Genomic DNA, 23,018 nt, shown 5'->3' with positions numbered 1-23,018 from the left:
TGTTGTGATGGTTTCAAATTTGACATGAAGGTTTTGTTAGCCTAGATGCACAAATATAATTGATAAATTAAATATTTCTAATATTCAAAAACAATAAATACGAAGAATAAACTAGCAAATAATTAACTTGACAATATAATAATAAAACGAAGAAAGAGAGAGAAGATGGCCTGTGGATCGAAGCACGCTGATGCGTTGTCCCAGAAAAGCTTATACTCTCCACGCACGGGTCTGCTGGCACAGATCTCCTAGAGATACGACGACCCAATACACAATCACATCTTCCCCGTCAGTGCGCCTCCAGGAAAGAAAGAAGAGCACGTTCACGCTTGCAGATACCTCAAAAGAAACTTAGAAAAATTATAAGGAGAAGAAAATTTTTCTTTATTTCTTTTCTCTCCAATGATCCCTATAGCCCTTTTTATCTAGACTCTTGGAATAGGAAGAAGAGAAATTTTTGATGATCCCTAGAGCCCTTTATATAGGCTCAGGCGCATCCAAAGAAGAAGATTCCCCTCCCACGGATTGATGACATATCTTTTTGTGCTCCTTTGATCCTTCGGCTTATTGCATTTTGGCCGTCCACATTTCCTTCCTTCTTCGAGGGGCATTTCCATGCTTGCTCTTGCACTGGATGCATAAACTTGTCATGGTTTGCTTTCTTTGGGAATTTTTTCATATTTGCTCTTGCGCTGGATGCTTACCACTTAGCCGTTGACTAATTTTGTTTTCAAAATTTTAAAAATATCTAAATTAATTCAACAGGTTTATGGTATCTTAAAATAACACACGAATGTTAAGAGTTATCTGCTTTCCACTTGTCTAATCCTAGATAAGATTTCTGTAAGGGCTTTGCAAGGTGCGATATGTTGTTGGAGAAAAATGGAGAAATATTATCTGGATGCGTAGAAATTACCCCCAAATAATTTTAACTGAAAAAGATGGCAGAGTTGAGGCACAGATCAAGTCTCTTGAGATGATGCATACTGTCTGCAGAATTTTCTGGTGCAGCAGATTAACAATTTTATGGACACCATTGGCAGGATACAGCAAGCTCAGCTACCCAGTTATATACTTTACAAGTTTGCACCAATTGTAAGATAAGAAAATTCTTCAAATAGCACTTTCTTTACCCAAAAAATATAATATGCTTTACAATCGATGAAAAGGAATTGTGAAAGGTAGATAATATGAGGGAGAATAGTGAGCAAGAAGAAATAAAGTTGAAATTTTTCTCCAGAGCCCTTGTTGATTCGGCCTTGCTCTATTTATGAGCCAATGGGGAGCTTCTCAATTAGACATATTTTAATGTGTGACCATTTTCTTTGCTTTCAAATTTTGCAACCAACGTATGAATGACATTTTGAAATATAAAAAATGAAATCATTTATAGACATTTACAAATTTGTAATTGCAATGAATTAGATTTTAAAACTGATATCATTCTATTTTAATGGCAATTTTTTTTTTCAAATTCAATTTTAAAACTGAAATAAGCCAACTTTAATATGATAATTGATACTAAACGACTTACAAAAGACGGATTCATTTTTTTCATTTTTATAAAAATATACCAATATATATGGAAGAGGACAGTTTCTGTTCTAAAAGCATTTATTTGGAGATCAATAATGAACTGATGGTGGGGTATGGATGTTTATCTTTTCTTTTTGAGTGTGGCAAGAAATGGAAAATTTTCTACTAGGGTAGGAGTCCTAGCTGCTGCTACCTCATTATATTGTAGTCAAGCAAGCATTTGTCTTGATTACTGCTACTTGCCTATTGAAATTTATGAAAAATAAAATTAACTGATGGTTGCTTGTAATCCAAGAGAGATGTGTCCTCCATCATAGCGTTCCTCTTTAGAAGGTTTTTTTGTGCATGTATATGTATATATATCCTTAAAAATATCTATAAATTATGACTACTCTTACAAATTTGTTATTTAATTATGTACCTTATAATTATTTCTTTTACACATATATCTTTTTAAATATCTGAAATTGCATGTATATTATCATAAATATCCGAAATTCCAAGCTACTCTAGTTAGTTCACCTCTTGATGAGAAAAAAAAAGAAGAAGAAAAAACATGGACACTGATAATTATTAAAACAACTATGAAATTGATATGAGGACTTGTAATTTTTAGCACACTGCTGCAACTTAGTAATGTTTATTGAATGTCTGTACAATATCTCATAATCTTGTCGGATTCATTTTAATATCTGAATTCTTTCTTTTTTGGCCCCTTCCCCTAATTCTGTTACTAGGAAAAAGAACTTGTTACTAAAAACTTTGTTACCATAGTAACCTTATCAAGAGGAACTTAGTCCACATCCTCTTTTAAATAGCTACTAATGATTCCTTCTATTTGCATCGATTCCAATGCACCTGCTCGACACTAGCATGCAGGCGTGACCGCTGCTGGTAGCTCTCGGTTTGCTCCATTGCTCCATGAAGAAGACCCTGAAGGAGAATTCCCTCAGCCAATGGAAACCATATCGCCAACTTTGCCGTAGAAGGAGAAGAGAAAGCGGTCTCTAGTGAGGAGCGCAGGGGCCACACAGTTCGCCAGGAACTGAGTCTCCACAGCATAAGGTTGTGGTGCTGGAGGAGCACAGCAGTGTATCTACTAACTGAACTCCACCACAGTCTTCTTCTACCTCTGCTTCAACTTCAGTTCCATCTAAGAAGGAAGTTTGGAGGGTGGTGGCCGCTCATTCTGAAGGAACTGATACATCTAAGAAGGAGAGGTCACCTACGTGCAAACAATCAAAGCGGAGCTGCTGCTACCTGGGATTCACTACAGCAAAAGTGTAATGATTCCTCTTCCCATCAACTTCCATTTAATGTTCTGAAACAGAAGTTACTCGAATCAGGAACAGAGTGTCCTCGAGCAGAGTTTGCCTCCTCTCAAGGGGAAGCCCTCGAGGAAGGCTGATAGACCTTCGTCTTGCACTCAGGCCTAGAGGCAGCAATCGGTCCGGCCGGGTCGGAAACAGATTGGATCGGACGCAGGTCGGATTAAAAATTTATCAACCCAAATTTGACTTATTTGTTAAATAAGTTAAAATTTTAAACCTGAATATGACCTATTTATTACACTGATAACTGACCCAGCCAATGTAACCTATTTATTAAATAGGTTAAAAGGATTTTTATGGATTAAGTAGATTTAAATGGGTTAAACATATTAGGCGGGTCATGTTAAACATATTAAAAACATGTTAAGTAGATTTCAAATAGATTAAACAGATTTAAATAAGTTAAACTGGTCTGATCATAATCCAATCTAATTATTAAATAGGTCAAAATAAGTTAAATATGCCAAAAATTTAAATCTGAATCCATTCTATTTAATAAACAGATTTAGATAGATTGACCTATTTAGGATCCAAGCTCATTTATGTCTAGCCTAAATTTGCTTAAAGTAATCATTCATATATGAGGTTGACATGTCAGATCATAAATTGCCACCCCTACGTAGGTAGAGTCTAGTATGAGAGGGACAGGAGTGCTGCGAAGCTCAGGCGGATTGAGGGACTTTTTTTCTTTCGGATTTGAGAGGTTCTGAGTACGCTGGAATGACATCCGTAATATAATTTGAAATGCGTGATGTGGTGCTTCCTCTCTCGCACCAGCAAATCGGCTGACCCATCCCTTACAGGGTCAAACAGGCTGTTAGAGGCTGGAATACAAACAAAGTGGGTAATCTATTTCAAAAAGGTGAAACCTTAAATGCCGAAATTCTCAGTCTTCAAAGTTTAGAAGCTCAACAAGGTGGCCTGAATTCTCATCAGCACTAGAGGATGTTGTCTTAACTAAGGACCTGTCATAATCCACATGTGCAACTTGCATGATTATGATTGTTGAAAGAGAAATCAAAGGTTTTTTGGACTTTTCTCATCAATATATTTAGAAATATATTGATTCTTAAAATTTTGATAAACCACTGTTTCAAATGTATAGAATTTTTCAACGAGATTTTGCTTTTTCAAATCACTTAAAATGAAATCTATTCCAAACATATAATAGAAGAATTATAGATGAATGTACAAAAGGAACTTCATTATGTGAATCGGAGATTGGTTTAGAGTTTAGAGTTTAGGGTTTAGGGTTTAAGGATTTTTGTTTGCAAAAGCTTTTTTTTTTTTGGAAGCAAAAGTCTATAGTCCAATGAATAAGAAAGAGTGCTCTGAATACCAAGTCCTTTCATAGGGCTACAGTTCTAAGATGCCAAAGTAATTGTATTATGGCAATTAAAACTGAGCAAGGAATTAGAACTGATTGGGAGGAAGAGATCCAAAATCTAATCTTGAATCACTTTATGAAACATAGGGTGTCTCTCGGACAACCAAATGATTTGTGGCTACTTGAACCTTTATCTCAGGTCGCTAATGAATAAAATGATGTGTTGACTGCGCCCATGATGGAAGATGAAATTGCTGAAGCATTGCGGTCCATGCATCGTGAAAAGGCTCCAGGATCATATGGCTTCCAATCCTTTTTTTTTCAGGAGGTTATGGCCGATCATCAAATATGAGGTGATCCCGGCAATGAATCACTTTTTCAGTAGTGCAGCAATGCCTATATCCTGGAAGCAAACATTCATCACTTCGATTCCAAAGACATCTATCCCCTTACTCGTTAATGAATAAAATGATGTGTTGCTGCAGGGTTTTTATCATTAGAAACTGATCATGGTTCTCTTCTATTGGCTGGTGGAAAGGCTTTGCACTTTATTTTCTGTCCCGTTTGCTGAATTTGTGGGTGCTTGGCTTGGGTTGCCATCATGCGATACATCAATCCTGTTTCAGGATTGTAGAATCTGGTTGCAAGGTGATTCTCTTACAGCTATAGCTATACAGTGGGTTATACAACAACCAGTTAAAAGTTGTTCTTCTTCCTCTACTACAAGACATCAAAACTCGGAGACCAAATCAGCAGCTGTCACTGGTGTCTCACATTTGCAGAGAAGGTAAAGAGACAGCGGATTGGTTGGCTCGCCAAGCTGTCCACGTTGACTTTCCACCGAAACCGGGGGATGTTCTTTGACTGTCTGGAGTAATGTCTTGCTAGTTTTCCGTTCAGTTGAGATCTTATCTTTGGCATGCATCAAAAACAAAAACAAAAAAACAAAAAAAAACGAAAAAAAAAAAAAAAAAAACCAAACAGACAAATGTTATTATATCGCCCATAGATTTGCTAAATCTGCTATGATATCAAAAAAAATCAAAAAAAAAAAATCTCAAAAAAAATCTCCTCATAGATTTGCTAAATCTGCTATGATATCGCATATATATCGCCTATCACCCCTTGTCCCAATCCCACTGCTATAAAAAAGCTCGGTTGGTGTCATGAGAAGAAACAAGGTAGATATGGCTGGTTCGGGCTATCTCAAGCGCATGGGAGCTCTACAAGCTATGGTGATCTTCGTACTTTGTTGCTTCTCAAGCTTAGCAAGATCTGTGACCCAGACGAAGGAAGAGCTTTACATTAACCATATCTCCGCCACCTCACAAGGAATAGAAGAACTGAGACCTCTGCCTCCACACATGAGATTTCCGATGCTGCCAAGAGGCATACCTATCCCTCCATCCGGGCCTTCCAAAAGTAGCCCACCTGAGGGTCCACCCGCACGCATAAGATTTCCGATGCTGCCAAGAGGCGTACCTATCCCTCCATCCGGGCCTTCCAAAGGTAGCCCACCTAAGGGTCCACCCGCACGCATGAAATTTCCGATGCTACCAAGAGGCGTGCCCATCCCTCCATCCGGGCCTTCCAAAGGTAGCCCACCTGAGGGTCCACCCGCACGCATGAGATTTCCGATGTTGCCAAGAGGCGTGCCCATCCCTCCATCCGGGCCTTTCAAAGGTAGCCCACCCGAAGGTCCACCCGCACGCATGAGATTTCCGATGCTGCCAAGAGGCGTGCCCATCCCTCCATCCGGGCCTTCCAAAGGTAGCCCACCCGAGGGTCCACCCGCACGCATGAGATTTCCGATGCTGCCAAGAGGCACACCCATCCCTCCATCCGGGCCTTCCAAAGGTAGCCCACCTAAGGGTCCACCCGCACGGGCCTTCCGCAAATAGCCCATCCGAGGGTCCTGATCCCATCGCCTTGGTGCGTGTACCAAGGAGGCCTTCTTTTCAGCCCTAAACGTCATGGAGTCGGCCTCCTTCCATTGCATCCAGCATAATAAGATTTGCTATGTCACTAACGGGGGGCCAACCCAAAATAAGTTTTCAAGAATGCATTAATATAAATAAAAGGTCATATTCTTAATATATTGTCATGGCCGTGATCCATTTATATTTCTTATGACCATTAATCCTCCTGCACCGCAAAGTGCTTTACAACATTAAATGACCACCATTAAGAGATAGACAACTATCAACAGCAATGCACCACCGTGTATAGTGTAGCTTCATGATCAGAAGCAATAGCGGCTATCGAGTAGTGTAGCTTATTTCTTATAGCATTTTTCAATCCAGAACTGCAAATTAATTTATTAAAAAGGAACTTCACAATTTTCGTTAATGAAAAATGCTGGAAAATTATCAGTTTGATGATCTCGTGGATAGGCTGAATCAGAAAACGATTTTGCATGATTTAAGAATCGAACTTTTCTAGTGCAAAATAGAATTAAGCAATTAATACTTTCTTCTCAAAATATCATATATTTTTTTAATAAAAAAACAAAGGCATGGCATGGATCATTCCAAAAAAATCACCAGTATTGTTTGCACTAACTGATGACTATGTTTGGCATAAGTTGAATGAAGTTTATTTTTCCTTTGGTTTTTTTTTCAGATTAGGGGGGGCTAATCACCATCTTTTCTATTCTATACTCACCCCAACTTCCAAGAAATACATTCTCAGTAGGCGTTTGGTGATCCCCTGCCTAACTCATCTAAGTGGCCAAGAGCTAAGTCATCTAACGTGGTGCTGACCGATCACCTGAACATCTCTAATCTTCTGCAACTCTTTTATGTTCCTAGAATCAAACCTTACCCAACTGATTGCCGTCTCATGTGTAACAGCTAATTTTGTATCTCCTTGCCTTCTCTTGTAAATAGTTTCTCATGCAATAAATTCGGGTGGCTCCATGCTTCCCTTTTAAGTAAAAACAAGAGAGAGAGAGAGAGAGAGAGAGAGAGAGATTTGACCTCCACCGTCGCAAGACATTGAGAGAGAGAAATTGGATGTCTGACGGCAAATCAATAGATCATTCGTCAAAACTATAAAGAAGAACTTGAATTTCTCATGCAAACTCCATACATTCGTCAAAACTATGCGACCCAGATTCAATTCTCACCCCCACCCAGATTTTGAGCAAAATTTCTTCCGTTTAGTTATAAAAGAAGGTTTTAACAAAGCAAAAAACCAAAGAAAAGAAAAGAATTTGCCTAATCCCCATTATCCCAAAGTAACGAACTTAGGAGGTAGTTTTGTGTGTTGCATGGCTGATTCATTCACTTCATGAACTTCCGGCGGGTCCTCACCATTTCATCAACCAAGAGGAGTGCCAACAGTTAAGACTGCGAGTGTTGGGGTCTAAAGTACTTTCTTTATACAATATATTTAACAGGAAAACACCAACATCTATTTCATCAAAACAAAAGGCAAATGATATACGAGCAACCTGTGGTTTTGTTAGGAAAAACTAATATAACATGGAAATCAATCAAAAAAATAACCACTCCTGCGACCGGGAAGCCATCAAGGAGAGTTGCAAGCAAGCAGTTTCAGATTTGCAGAAATTTCAATTGTCAAGAGATGAATAAAATCAATTGGTAGCACATTTCACATGATACAAACTTGATTCGCTACTCTTACAAGTTATTTCTCTTCGTTAACACGCTTTCGGAAGTCAGTCACCATCAGGGGCAGCCCTTGCCGCAATGAAATCTTTGGCTCCCAATTTAGCAGCTCTTTTGCCTTGGTGATATCCGGCTTTCTCATATGAGGGTCATCAGCAGTGTTGGGTTTGAACTCTATGGTTGCGCTTGGATCGACCGTCTCCTTCACTACCTGTGTAGAAGTTGAAATATTGTTATTTTGGAAGAAGGAACCAGAAAATTTCAGCTAATCGATCTTAAGTTTCGACAAAACCTCAGCCAGCTCCAACATGGTGAACTCCCCAGGATTCCCCAAGTTGAAGGGTCCAATGTGGTCGCCTTCCATCAGTGCTACTAATCCATCAACCTAGAAAATTTGCATTAAATAGTAAACACTAAACCCTGCTGAACAGAAAGTAGTAAGTAACTACATTTGGATCACATTTAAACTCAGATTGATGTGTTCCACGACACTGGACAAGAACTTGGCATCATGCTATAGATAATAGTGCAAATGTCAAGATCCAAGAACTCAAGATGGAGCAGTTGATTGACTAACTTCTCTTATATTGGCTGAATTCTACCACCAGAAAAGTACCCCCTTTATCTCCTATTTTGAGTTTTCCATCCTCTATATGGAAAATGTTGTGCGAAGGAAAAAGAAGAAAATTTTGCACTGACTGTCACAAAATTTAAATTTGTAACTCTTCTGGTCACAATGCTTTCTGATATTCTCATAGAAAGAACAGCTTAAGTTCTAACAGTACATGGGAAAAACATAACCTCTCGTACCCACAACGTACCCCGATGTTATTAGTCAATCGGTCAATTTTCTCAAACATAGAAACCAAAATTATTCCCCGCCTTCGTTAGTTTCCTCTTCAATATGCTAAACAATAACCTTACATCTTTGGGCATTTTTGTTCCTTCTTAAAACTCTTTTAAAGTCTTGTAACTTTTTTTCCTTTGGGTGGGGGGTGGTGGGCAAAAAAATATATCTTGAGACTTTCTGTTGATAAAAAGAAGTTTAAGCATGTCTTTAGACACAGTCTCGTTTTTCAAGACTTCTGACCAACAGTCTATGGTTTCCTTTGTTATACTATAGCTAAGGCTCAACCAGCTAGGACACTTGGCCTACAGCCACAACAAAAAAGACCACTGTTTTCCATATGCCAAGTCATAGACGAGCAAGTGTAACCTTGACTAGACATAGTTGCTCGTTTCTGGAGCATAATTCCTTTTTCTTTTTTTTTTTCATCTTTTTCTGCATGATCATTAGGTCCTGCAAATCAACAACAAATTTATTGAGAGGTTGCCACCAGATACATGCATAGAGAAAAAGGATGAGGTTATTATCGTTTCTTTGCTAACTCGGGCTTCATAGAGGCTAATTTTGTTTTGTCCATCAATCAATCTTCCATAGCTTACCGCAAAGCTTAGTTGTATGTAACCTTTCATTATTAGTTTGGAAAATCATTTTTTTCAAAGATGATAGATGCATTTGCAATTCTTTAACTTGGAAAATAATTGACAGTTTTGACAGTTTCAAAACAAAAAAAATGACTTCCCAAGGAAACAATCTATGGATGCCAAAACAAAAAGGTATGCATGATTTGCAGCAAAAATAAGTAGGATGAGAATAGTAATTTGATACCAAATCTGAAACATATTGAAAACTTCGAGTTTGCTTTCCATCACCGTAAACTGTCATGGGCTGTTTACGCAGGGCCTGGGAAGCATAATTATTAATACATTTGGATCATTATATCTGTCAAACCAGTGTTTAAAGTTGCACAAGAAAAGCTGTATGACAATGAAAGTTATGTTTGAAGGTAAAATGAACCTGTGCAACAAAATTGCTGACAACACGACCATCATCTAGGCACATGCGAGGCCCATATGTATTGAATATGCGTGCAATACGCACCTGAAAATGCAATTGCCATACTTTCATTTCCATGAAACAATTTTCTAGCATACACATAAGAAGCTAGCTTGAAGTTGCAAGAAGTGCAATAATAGAGAAAGAACTTAAAGAATTGTATGAAAAATTAAATTATGATTTCCTGGTTCAAAAACTCAACCATCATTCTGCAAGAGAATTTGTTAATTAAATTTGGCAAATTAACAAAGGAACTGTAAAGAACAGCCAGAGAGGAAAGATTACTCGTGAGACAGAAAGCAGAAAGATTCAGCATTATTCCTTCCTGTAAGTTTTGTTCATTTGAGGTGTTTCATACTTTCATGATAGTTCACCTGAGGTTCCAAAACCCCATACAAGACAGAGAGCACAAATTATCGCTACAATTTTTACCTCTAATTGCTGCCACAAGCTAGAGTTTTTCAATGAGTTGGGTCAGGCTTCTAGGTTCAAAGTAGTTTCCCAACACCTTGAACCTAGCCCCTTAGGCATTACTGTCCAAGTTCACATCTGACCTGACCGAACCCATTTAGTAAATTCATTTTGGGCTAACCTTCTCGGCTTCATCATGCCTGGCCCAACTAACGCAACCTGAATGCATGATATGCTTTATACAGAAATTACACAAATATGGAAATAGAAACATATCACTTATTCACTTTCCTATTGTCACATTGTTGCTATGAAAGATAACCATATAATGCCTTTGGTAAATGCTATCTCCAAAATTCATATATTTATATTTTATTAAAATCATGATTTGGAGATAACAATAAGTAATATTTTAGTAATTATTATGCAGCCACATATATAAATGGGCACAACAAATATTGTTGGCTTAATCCCAATCCACTCTGACAGAGGCCTAGACAAATTGAAGCCACCAGGTTCTATTTCACATCTCAAGCCTAATTAAAAAAAATGATGCCAAGGAACCCTGAAACTTAATAAATAAGGCTTGTTTATATTGATTATATTACAATCACAGAAAAAGTGAAACATGAAGTGCTCCTTGACAGAAGAATATATTGGTCATGATGTTTCTCTATGTACATCATATTCGTAGCCAAGAAAATATCTGGCACACCTTCCTAGGTGCACTAAACTGGATGAGATTTTCTTTTTTTTATTTCAATAGTTTATTATAATATTACACCCCGATTTATGTGTTGCCTTGCACCAAAATTTCAATAAAATAGAATCCTGACCAGACAAATTCAATTTCTCCGATGAATCATCGTAATATACTGTTTCCATCTTTCCTTGCTCTCTGCATCTTCCACAGAACATATATTATTAAACTCTTAATAAATTAATTTCCATTTAATCTTCAGTGGATTTAGCCTCTAGTTTTCCTCTCTGTAAGTCGCTTTATAGACTGACTTCCTTATTGGGCCAACCTATTACTTATAGTATGCCATATACATACCACAGACAATTAGCCTCATCATGCAATTCAAAGTCTTTTATGAAAAAACACATGATGTGTTTTCCGTTAAGTTACTTTCCCAAGATTCTTGTTTTAATCCAGGTGACATTAAGCAGATGTGCCGCCACTATGGTCAAGAGAGAACAGTTGACACATGAGGTTCTGTTTCCCTTCAGAGTTCTCTTGTTTTTAAATAAATGGCAAAAGGACAAGATGATGACAGCAGTTAAAAATAGAATTATAGAATCCAAACGCAGGAGCAGATGAAACTAAATAAATTATTTGTCTATTGCATAACACATGTTAATATATTGCTGCCAAAAAAAATTGTTCCAAAAGCTGAGTCCATATTTCCCCATTTTGTGGCAAACTAATTCATTTCCGAAAATTTGCCATTGAATTGTAACATTGATTTTCCTTCCCTCATTTTCAGAGAACCCTTTTAAACTTGACAAATAATGGTTTTGTTTAAAGATGATGAACACAGCAAGTTTCAGTTAACTTCATATTGTGCATTCATTCATAGCAAATTCTGCCTTTTCCTGTGAGTACATATCTAGATTCTCTAATGCATGCCCTTAGCATTTAATTAAAACAAGACCATCTTAATTTAAATCCTTTAGCAAATTTGAGAGCCTAAGTCATCCCAGAGCATTACAGAACAAATAGAAGCATCTTTGCTGCAGCAAGCAACACATTGTGAGCAATGCATCTTCCACTTGTGAGTGTCTCCGACCGTCATTAGGAGGCCTTCCATCATAGTAGACTAAATACAAGGATATAGAAGAGGATGATGGCATATTGTTGTAGCTCTATACTGCAGGATGACCGGTTATCATGCTCATCATTAATGACTCTAGAAAATTATCATTCCCTGGTGGGAGTTTTCATGCTAACAATGGCAAAATTCATTCTCTATTAAAGTTATGACTGTAGATGGTTCTTTGTCTACAAACACTATGTGACAAAACTTTATTTGGTAAACATCTGACAACAAAATGCATCCCTCTAATAATCGCTTCAGATGAACTTTGATGAAGAAATGGAAAAGACAATTACTATGAAGTTTCAGATTCGGTATGAACTGACTGATCAAACAGCAAGGCGCATGCAACAAGGTAAATGACACGCTAAAATTCAAATTGACTATAACAATTAAGCCAAAGCAAATCCCATGCAAGGGTTAGTGATGAACAAAAAGGCATGTAACCGAGAAAATTAGTGCATATGCTCCAAAACGCTTGGTTTCCACATACTTTAGTTTTTAAATAAAGAAATAAGTTAAAATTAAGATGCACAATGCATTGCAGAACTGCTACATGATCATGATTATCACGATCGCATAATACTTTATGCAGCACCATCAATACCCGATATAGTACAAAGTTGAATGGTGTCATAATGCAATTACCTCAACGCCAGCACCACGATGGTAATCCATAGACAAAGTTTCTGCTGTTCTTTTCCCTTCATCATAACAGCTCCTAACACCTAAAAAGATAAATAAATAGAATTAACAAGATTTATAGGGTGACTGACAGATCAAGCAATGAAAGAGCAATAGCACAGAATTACACAATATAAGCAGAGAACAAATGAAGCCGGACATCAAAATGTACAATAATAACATGCAATGACTGCTTCAGACCAAGATTCGCCGTCTCGGTACTCGATCCCGTACCGGTGCCACACTAGCACTGTATCGGTACAGTATGGTATAAATTTTTTTTTTAATGTACCGATTGTCGGTACGCCATCCGTACCGAATACCGGTATTAAACTGGTATGGTACGCTCTGTACCATCCTGCTTGAGATGGTACCGCGAACCATGCATCAGACTATTTATCCTCCTTAATAAAAGAAACTAACAATCATTCATTGATATATAGCTTACCAATAGGATTGACATGGCCCCAATAAGTCTCTTTCTGAGGGTGCTCAAGCGGGTCGCCATAAACCTCACTAGTACTAGTCAACAAGAAGCGAGCTCCAATTCTCTTTGCCAAGCCCAGCATGTTCAAGGTTCCCATCACATTCGTCTTGTATTCATGGTTAAGGATTTAAAGCAAATGTCTTGAAGAGGAAAACTTATCAATGCTACTATACCGAGAAGCCTATCATTAGCAAGATTAAATACAAATCAAGGGAAAACTCAGTTAAAAAGAAACTAAAGAAAAAAATGGCAGAGACACACAAACAAGCACAAAGAGAATAGTCTCTCTCCCATGCCAAGGAAGAGTAAAGAATTAAACAATTCAAAATTAATAAGGTAAATTAAATTCAGTTAAGATGTTGCCAAGGAAACAACAGGTAGCGAGCAGATGTGCATCTCTAACAACTTCACACCTCATAAATGCTTCAATATCCAATCTAAAATCTACTTTAAATAAGCAAAATATCCCTCGATTCACCTCCAAATTAAAGAAACTCGCTACCTCAAAAACCAAACAATACCAACAAAACGTAATTACTGGCAACCCCAATGTAAATCAGCTTCTGACAAGCAAAATGTTCCCCAATTCACTTGATATTAACTCCTAATCCAAGAATTCTGGGAAAAAGTGAAGCAAAAAATCACCAAAAAAACAGAACCAGGATATAATGGTCTTGATGGGATTATACTTGTAGTGCACCGGCGAGGCCGGGCAAGCGAGGTGGTAGATCTGGTCGACCTCGAGGAGGATCGGCTCGACGACATCGTGGCGGATCAGCTCGAACCTGGGATTGCCGAAGTGGCGGACGAGATTGTCCTTGCGCCCCGTGAAGAAGTTGTCGAGGACGATAACGCTGTCCCCCCTGGCCAGCAGCTTGTCCACGAGGTGGCTGCCCACGAACCCCGCCCCACCGGTCACCACGATCCGCAGCGCCGGCTTCCGCAGCCCCACCGGCACCCTCCTCCCTCCGCCTCCGCCGGCGACGGACGCCTTGGTCGTCGAGGAGCGGTCGAGGGAGGGGTGACGGAAGGAAGGCAGGAAACGGTGGGGGCCTTCGTCGGAGGAGGAGGAGGAGAGGCGGGAGAGGGATGAGTGGTAGTAGGGGGAGAGAAGGAAGAAGGAGGAGGCGATGATGACGCCCGCGAGGACGAATAGGAGGCGCTGCTCACGGAGGAGGTAGGAGGCGGCGGACCGGAGGAAGGAGGAGGAGCGGGTCTGCTGCTTTGCGGACTTGCTGGAGTAGGAGGGGGTGTGGGTGTGGGTTGGGATCTGGTGCTGCTGGTTGAGGCTGGGTTGCTTGTGGAGCTGCTTCATGGCGGGATCGGAGGGGCGAGGAGGATCTCTGGTTGTTCCGCGGGGAGATCAGACAACCGGTTCCATGGATGGAGATCTCTCGGTGGTTGTTGTGGGCGTCGGTTGCTCCCGCTGCCGAGGCACGAGGACAGACCGACAGGGTGGAGGAAGTTATAAAAACTAGTAATAGAGCGGCGGCGCATCGTACGAGACGACCGCATAGCGCAGTGGATTAGCGCGTCTGACTTCGGATCAGAAGGTCGTGGGTTCGACTCCCACTGTGGTCGCTTCCATATTTCCTTCCTAATTTGCAAAAGGAGATTACCATGGTGTTTTTAAAAACAAAAAAATGGTTGTTTCTTTTTATATGTTTGTTTCTGAAACATTTTCTTATTTCTTTTTTCAGCTTTTGTTTTTCAAAAATGTACTTTATTTTTTTATTCTCCTTTTTCTCATCAAATTGATTTTTCTTTTTTATTTTTCAGTTTTTAGAGAATGCATTTATTTTTCGACCAATCTTATTTCTTTTTTTAGCTTTTGTTTTTCAAAAATATAATTTATTTTTTTTATTCTCTTTTTTCTCATCAAATTGATTTTTCTTTTCTGTTTTTCAGTTTTTAGAGAATGCATTTATTTTTCGACCGATCTTATTTCTTTTTTTAGCTTTTGTTTTTCAAAAATGTAATTTATTTTTTATTCTCTTTTTTTTCATCAAATTGATTTTTTTATATATTTCAGTTTCTAGGGAATGCAATTATTTTTCAACCGATCCACAGCTATAAAAGTATAATCTTTAAGAAATAAGAAACCTGGTATCACCGATCAAGTATAATTTTTTAGGATTTTTTTTGCATGGATACCCTTCTAAATATCGAATTTTGCATAAATATTCTTCTAAAATTGATATTTGCATGTATACCCTCATAAAACTCTGTTATTGTACAAATGTCCGTAATATAACGGTTGTTCTAACGGTATTAAAAAAATCATATTTATATTAATTAAAAAAAATTAAAATTTCAAAATTATGCTATTGTCTCTGTTTTCTTCTCCTGCTATCGGGATCGCAATCTATTTGCATGTCTACCCATTAAAGATATTTTAGTTATTTTAATTTGAAACCGTTAATTTTTTGACGTCGTTAGTTAGCGTGAGTACATATGCAAAAACAAAAATAAAAAAAAATGATAAAATGGTAAAACAAGTGTTTTACGAGGGTATACATGCAAATATCAATTTTGGAAGGGTATTCGTGCAAAATTCGTTATTTAGGAGGGTATTCATACAAAAAAATCCAATCTTTTAACACGAAAAAGCAAAGCCATCCCCATCAAGTATAAAAGTAAGAACGATGGAAAGCACTCGTAAGTACATCTCCTTTTCTTCTGCCGCTCTGTCTTCAATGATGCCTAATAAATAAATCCGCATTCATATCCGACGGGTGTGAGCCACCGTTATACCAAAAAAATAAATAAATAAATAATGTGCAAACTTCTCAGATAAAAAAAAAATAGTGATAAGCTCAAAACTAAATTAAAACTATGCTAAAAACGTACCTCCAAAGAGCTTTTACTAGACAATGCCATGGGTTTAGAATCATTTCTAGATTATAATAGATAGGCAAGTTAATTCAGCTTTTAATCCTCGCGATGCAGCAGTCATCCAATGCATGGTGGAAATCAACATTATGGAAATGCACATACACTTGTGAAATTTAGCTCAAATTTAAAAACTATAGCAAAGCTCTGGTATGAAAAACATGTTTTGGTTTTTCAGCAAGTCCCATCTTCCTACTATTTTGAAATTCAAGTTGGGAATTAGTAGAAATGAGATGGTTCCAACTAGATACAGTGCGCACCTATCAAACTAAGCATGAGATTACCTTAGTTACAGATGCAATAATAACTGCTAGAGCTAAGAAATATGGAGTAGTTTCCTTGAAAAATTTCCAATTGGTGCAAAATGTTATAGGCATCAGAAAATACTTTCAGAAATGTCAGTTGTCCCGGCTTGAAGAATTTGGAAAATTCATGATCTTGCAAAATAAGTTAAACAAATTCACCAACATGCTTCTTAATTCATGCTTGACGTGATATAGTCTACGTCACAAAACACATTTGATTCGGGGAAAAAAAAAAAATCTTGCTCATGGCAGAACAGGATTGAAATTAATATGATATCAAATTGACTGATTCGCAAATGTGCTGTTCGACCATTTTCATTTTAGCAAGAAACATAACACCTGTCAAAATACTGCTTACAAGTACATGTCTTCTTTTGTACCCAAAAAAAAAAAAAAAATACAACTTGAACATGTTCTTTCCAGCAATTGCTTCAGAAATCAGACCAAGCACAACAAGACATTCTTCATAGTTCCAACACCAAAACTATACAGTGGTTAGCATCTGTAAGTCCTGGAAAGGGTCAAACCATGAGGAAAATCCCCATGACCAAAGTGGTAGAAGGAAAAGATAACCATGGCAAGCTATCATAGAAGACAATCAACACCAGAGCATTCCCCAAGTTCTACATGATGACCCTGCACAAAGAGGCCACCCTCTTCTTTGAGAGTTCATGCATTGATGGCTACAGCATTGATTTTTGGAGAAGCATTAATGGGGCTTGAAATGGAAAAGACTGAACTTGGATAAACGATATCATGACTCTTTTTCCTCCAGCTATTCATGTTTCGAGCTATAAGAAATTCTAAGATTTCTTGGTGATGTTGCAAACATCTTCGTAAATCAATGCTTATAAGCAACCTTCATGGAGCTGACAAATTTAGAATAAGTTTGATGACAGTGACTTAGAGGCCTCTCATGAAGACATGCATAACGATTTGTTTTGTTAGAGAGATAAGGATTTAGGTACGAACAGACTTGATTATCTGTAAAAAGTAAAATTAAGTTGGAGTTAGATTGTAGAGCAGGTAATCCACACTTATCTTCTCCATGCATCAGAAAAGATTGAAGAAAGAGATATCCAAAGGTTAAGAATTTTGAGAGATTGGGAGCCCAGGTTCCATTAATTAGCATGGCTTTTTCTAGGATACATAAAACCACATTTCAGTGGAACTAATTATCCTAGTTTTATTGGATAATATGCAGCTGCTGCCTCCCTTAAGTAACCAAAATCTTATTTGACTTCATCCCTTCCCTTGTCAACTTCAACTGAAACACTCTCATTGGAAGATCTTTTTCGTATGTCATAGTATGCATGATCATTTTGCATTTCTGCAGCCTAAAAGATGATCCTATATCAGATGCCTACAAAGCATTGATGAAGCCAACAGGTTCGCTCCAGCTAAATAGATCGGTCCAGGATATCCTAAGAACCAACACAGGTAGGATTCTTTGTTTTCTCTTTAATAAATAAATAAACATATATGTATGTATATATGTGTGTGTTTGTGTGTGTGTGCGTGTGTGTAACTATATACGTATGTATGTATGTATGTATTTATATATGTGTGTATATATACGGAACTCCCTGTCCTTCCATGAAATTTTAGGTTGATTTGTCCATCTGCGCAGACCTCGAAGCAACCATCGCAGGATCCAACAGTGGATTCGTGCGGAGAAAAGTGAACCCTTCTTTCGAGCAAAATATACAGCCCTATCTCGCTTGCAAAGGATCTAAACCTGGTTGCCAAAGGTTCATAACATTCATTTGAGCAGTCAACTTTCAATTTTTCCATAAAAATCTTCTGTGATCGTGCACATGATTCTTTCTTCAGTCACAATTATTCCAAAGGATGCCGTCAAAGTTACCGTATAAGAAAAAATAGTGTCACTTAATCATAAGGGCTATAGATCCACTCTCCTTGCAATGCTTGCATCTGAATCTTTGACTGATTAAGCAGTAGAGACTTTGAATGGAGCTATATGCAGCATTCTTGCCCCTTCTTTTCTTTTCTTTTTTCAAAAAAAAAACAGTGGAATAAGATAGCAGTATGATGAGTAAACATGCTTTATATTTTACTAAGTCTATGGCTGGCAAGCAAGAAAACAGAAGACAGTCCCTAATTACAGCTAGCTAATTAAATCGTTAGGACAGATACATGGACTATGCAGAAGGAAACACCATCCTCTTTATTAAGATATGTCAAGGTAGTCTTGCTTGTGTTCTTGTTACATTTTGATAATTGCGTTAGATAACGATGTAATAGTTGGGGCCAAGAGCTCACCAAAAGAGAATCCAAATTGGCTTTTTTTTTTCTTTTTTTTTCTTTTTTTGATAGATTTGAAAGACAATGCTATACTAGTATGAATATATCTTACAAAATTGAAAAATAAAGTATGGCATGCTGTCTTATACTGGTGGTAGACTGATCTTTCCTTTGTCACACTTATTAGGCTACGGATGTATATGGGATGACAAACTTCCAAATCCTTGTAGAAAAGCTTGGCACACTTAATAACCGAGAGTTTTGGACCATGAGACTATCCTGGGGCTCGGAGGCTCCTAAGTGGGGGCTCACCTCCCTTCCATGCCATTGGCTTCCTCGCGGAAGAATGGTTTTTATGCCTCTCGTGGTCCTCAAAAGTTGCTTTCCACGGCCGCAGTTGGATGCAACTGGGAAGCCATCGACATCACTCAAATACAAGTGCTCCATCGCTGCCACTCAAATAAGTCTTTCTTGTGCCATCATGAGATGATTAGACTTGGATCCATAGAGAAAAAAGTTGGTAGGAGGAGACGTCGCCTTTCAGGCCAAATATGCCTACAGAAAAGTTGGATAGCTTTATTTATGACATATCATTTTAGGAGACTTTTGTAGATTGGTGAAAGAGAGATACTTAAAGCGCTTGAAAATTTGTTATTTACTGACTTTTTTAGATGTATTCACATTATGCAAGTAAATGAAATAATTTCACCAGCCAAATTAGAACAGCTCTTACAATGAAAGCAAAATATTGGTTGACATGTCGGCTGTCAAGTATTGCTCTTACAAAAGCTCTTTATATATCCACATAATATTACATCAAAACAATATAATTAGTTACGATAACAATGATTCTTTTATTTGTTTATCTATTTATTTATTTGATAGGCATGGCTCGATCTGTTCTCTTATACGTAAGCATGGTAAATCCTCCACTTGCACGCCTTAGCCCTTTATGACCGCTTCTTGTCGAAGATGTGACCGTATACTTCTTATTCCTCTAGCACACATATTATGGACTCTAATGCATGGTAGCGAGCCTTGCAAAGATTCTCACAATCCATAAAGCATCGACAGCTCTTCATGCATGTATGGAATCCCCGGAACATTGCATGGACACAATATTAGCGATGTTGTCTGTTGTGGTTCAAATTTGGCCCAAGAGTGACCACGCCGGGAGAGTCGAGGAAGCTGTCGGAATGTTGAGGAAGAAAATGAGCCACCTCCTATGCGACGGTGTACTTACACAAAGCCTCACCGGTGATTTCGGTGAGGCCCTCTGATGCTCAAGTTAGGATGGATCTTAATTGGTCCAAAAAGTTTCCGTAGTGTTATCTGATGGGGCTATATATAGTTCTTGGAAAGGTGTCCAGGTAGCGGAGGTATGGCCCGTCCTCATCATGGGAGGAGATGGGTTTCAGACAAATGGCGTAAGCTGTTCCTGTGAACGGTAAGGCGTCGATAGGTGTGACGGGGTATAGCTGGAGCAGCATGGCGTCATCCTTGACTGTCGTTGGCTAACAAGCAAAGCATGGTGCGGTGATGTTGTAATGTACAGCCACGTAGGCAGGCGTGGGCACGCACGTGGATGTGGTCGTGGGCGAAGCCAAGCTCGATGAGGGGTCGCATCGTGCATTCGGCGAGGTCGTTTTGGCGGGTGCTGAGGTCGGCCTAGCTTCCCTGATTCCAAGGTTTTGCTCGGTAGGACGCCCCGAGCTCAAGGGTTGGGGCGCGTTGTCGAATATTGAGGGCATCTCGAGCTCGGGTCGAGGCGTAGCGGCGAATATAAAAGGCGCTCCGAGCTCGGTCGGGGCACGTCGGCGAATATAAGGGCGCCCCAAGCTCGGTCGGAGCGTATCGGCGAACGTGAGGGCACTCCAAGCTCGATCGGAGTACGTCGGCGAATAGTTCCACGGTCGAAGAATCTCTTTGGCTCGCAACTGACTCAGCAGAGCGTTCCGAGCTCGGGCTCGAGACGTCATTACAGGCATTAGATGTTACGGGAGGTCGTAGTAGCGGAGAGATCCGGCCGAGGTCAACTGAGCTTTCGGCGGAGTCTAAGATCGGGCCGGTTCTGAGCAGAGTTATAGTTTTGCTCGGTCAGTGTTGTGGGATGATCCTCTACCTTAAGCAGGGCGATCCATTTTGCCCTCCATCACTGTCATCATTTCTATGATTTCTTTATTTCTTCATCCATCAATTCATTTGATAGGAATGGCTTGTTCTTTCATGTGTCATGGGCTCTCACGCACGCAAGCGAGTCTTTCAAAGTGTGTCACAATCCACATTGCTTTCGTGGCCGACCTAATCAATAGCGGCAACAAGAACCCGTTGCGACGTTACTGACGAAACCTCATGCAACCACCCACCTTGCGAAGAAACCTATGGATTATAACGGAGTACCGTGGGAAAACGCATGGCTAAGAAATATAGGTTCATCTGTCCAGAGACCAACCTTCATCCTCTAAATTCCACCATAGAACGGCTAGACATGGCTGATGGTTTTGATTTACCTTATATGTTATAATCTTGTTGATGGCACTGCAAGTTTATCTAATTCGGTCGTACTATTTTTTCTCTTTTATATATGAAGATTCATACAGGCATTTTTTTGTTTCAAACATTGACTGCAAGGTTTTGAAGGAGAACTTAGTAGTTCTAATACAAACAAATTTTTACGCACCAAACACGCTCGGCAAGAGAAGGGAGACGGAGAGAATCGGAAGCAGAGGGCATTCACAAGGGAAGATATCTCTAAAACCTAAGTTCAAGTGGTCAGCTCTTCTCTAAAAATTTTTCACACAAGATCATGAACGGTTTATTAGACTCAAAATTTGTCTGCATTTAGGACTGGCAGCTAAGAGCCCTGGTCGGAGACGCCAAGAAAGGACAGTGCATGGCTCAACCCCTCTTCATCCCTTCATTTTGACCGGGTCACCATTGACTTGTTGACCCACCGCAGGCACGTTTCTAAAGTCACGTTCGCCGCTGCTAAGTGGGTGCGTACAAGGGACGCCGGGATCGAGCTTATGGGCATGGATCTACCACGTGGCCAACGCGTGCGAGCCTGCCATGAGCGCACTATTCTGTGGATGGAAACTTTGGGCTCATTTGGTCGGTAGAAAGAGAGGGGGAAAAAAAAAAAAAAAAAAAAAAGGATAGGAAAGTAATGAAATACCTTATATTTAGTTGGAGTTTTTTTTAAAAAAATAAATATAGTTTTCCCAAAAAAAATAAGATTTTTAAAAATTCATGTAAAATTTAGAAAAATCTAATTTTCATTGATTGAGAATTATTTTTTTTTCAAAAAATATCTTTTTGTTAGAATAAGGCAAGATTTATATATATTTAGTTAGACTTTTTTTTTAAAAAAAATAGAAATATGGTTTTTCTCATAAAAATAAAATTTTTAAAAATTCATGTGGGATATAGAAAAATTCAATTTTCATCGATTAAGAATTATTTTTTTTTCAAAAAATATCTTTTTGATAGAATGAAGCAAATTTTTTTTTATTAAGAGCATAACAGGTATTTTACATAATTTTTTTAGAAAAATAGATGGTTAACCAAATATGAACTATTCTAGAATGCCACTTTTTCATAGTCCACCAATTATGCAGAAGTTATTTTTTCAAACATCAGATAGTTAGATATCAACTTCGTAGGAAAAATATTCCAATGATGAAAAATTCTTTTCACTCATCGACAAATATAACCAGCCTGTCACGCACATGCAATTCTCCACTCACATGGCCGAGCCAATTCTACACTCATCCAATAGGCGAGAGTCGTTTGGTTGCAGGTCATAGTGGCTAACTTTATTGCGCTTCCTTAGTCTTAGTGTAGGCTGTTGATGCAATCTAGTTGAATAAGAACAAGCCGTATCGTTTCCAAAGTTGCACCGAGTCCAAAGAGAAATGGCTGAGCCGGTTTCTTGCATAGCATCGTTTCAAAGTCCCATCTTTTGAATAACATGATTTTATTCAGCAAGAAAACCAATTTTACCCATTGCAAATACTATTCAATATATCTCGAGATACAATCTAGTTTATAACATGAAATAATTACACATGTCATGATACTTGGTATGCATCTACGTCAAGTTAGCAAGAGTCATCTCATGATATTTTTTCATTTGTATCCGGGACCAACTACAGCAATGACAGAATGGGCTGTACGTGAAATAGAGCTTGGCTGCCGTTTGTATCTGCTGCTTTCGCCCGTTTTAGCCAACCAATATTAAGCCTCCAGAAGCAACAAAAAGGAGAGAAGCCAAACGAAACGCTGCGACGGCGCGAGCCGAAGACCGCAAAACCAACCTGTGACTTTGTCCGCTACGCCGGCGGCATCGTGCTCTCCGGCCGCCGCCGCCACCACTTCCCAACATGAATTCGGCTGTCTTCTCTCCACACAATATTTCTACCGTTGACT

At 38.8% G+C, this 23,018-nt stretch overlaps 1 protein-coding gene, 1 long non-coding RNA gene and 1 other non-coding gene across 3 annotated transcripts; 2 read left to right on the top strand and 1 right to left on the bottom strand.

Annotated features, from left to right (window-relative positions):
• The first annotated feature begins 5,356 nt into the window (after positions 1–5,356).
• LOC120112910 lies at positions 5,357–6,290 on the top strand. Its single transcript, XR_005514582.1, has 2 exons — positions 5,357–5,964; positions 6,052–6,290. It is a non-coding gene; the product is annotated as an uncharacterized LOC120112910 (long non-coding RNA).
• Positions 6,291–7,638: 1,348 nt separating this feature from the next.
• On the bottom strand, positions 7,639–14,571 carry LOC103706625 (UDP-glucuronic acid decarboxylase 1-like). The gene is made up of 7 exons (XM_008790777.4): positions 13,796–14,571; positions 13,090–13,237; positions 12,606–12,685; positions 9,688–9,771; positions 9,499–9,573; positions 8,119–8,211; positions 7,639–8,037 (listed from the first exon to the last, which is right to left on the bottom strand). The coding sequence occupies exons 1-7, from the start codon at positions 14,441–14,443 to the stop codon at positions 7,846–7,848; spliced, it is 1,320 nt and encodes a 439-aa protein (XP_008788999.2). The 5' UTR covers positions 14,444–14,571; the 3' UTR covers positions 7,639–7,845.
• Positions 14,572–14,635: 64 nt separating this feature from the next.
• Positions 14,636–14,709, top strand: TRNAR-UCG. The gene has a single exon. It is a non-coding gene; the product is annotated as a tRNA-Arg (tRNA).
• Positions 14,710–23,018: the final 8,309 nt, after the last annotated feature.

This window comes from Phoenix dactylifera, chromosome 13 (genome assembly GCF_009389715.1).
Source record: "Phoenix dactylifera cultivar Barhee BC4 chromosome 13, palm_55x_up_171113_PBpolish2nd_filt_p, whole genome shotgun sequence".
Classification (NCBI taxonomy): Eukaryota; Viridiplantae; Streptophyta; class Magnoliopsida; order Arecales; family Arecaceae; genus Phoenix; species Phoenix dactylifera.
The sequence above is the reverse complement of the archived record's forward strand: the minus strand, read 5'-3'. Positions and strand labels throughout refer to the sequence as shown.

Excerpts from the sequence above, each read along its gene's own strand:
- LOC103706625 (XM_008790777.4), bottom strand. The coding sequence starts at position 14,443 with ATGAAGCAGCTCCACAAGCAACCCAGCCTCAACCAGCAGCACCAGATC. Across the intron at positions 9,772-12,605 it reads ATCGTGGTGCTGGCGTTGAG|GTGCGTATTGCACGCATATT; the intron begins GTAATTGCATTA and ends TTGCATTTTCAG. Across the intron at positions 9,574-9,687 it reads TCAGCAATTTTGTTGCACAG|GCCCTGCGTAAACAGCCCAT; the intron begins GTTCATTTTACC and ends TATGCTTCCCAG.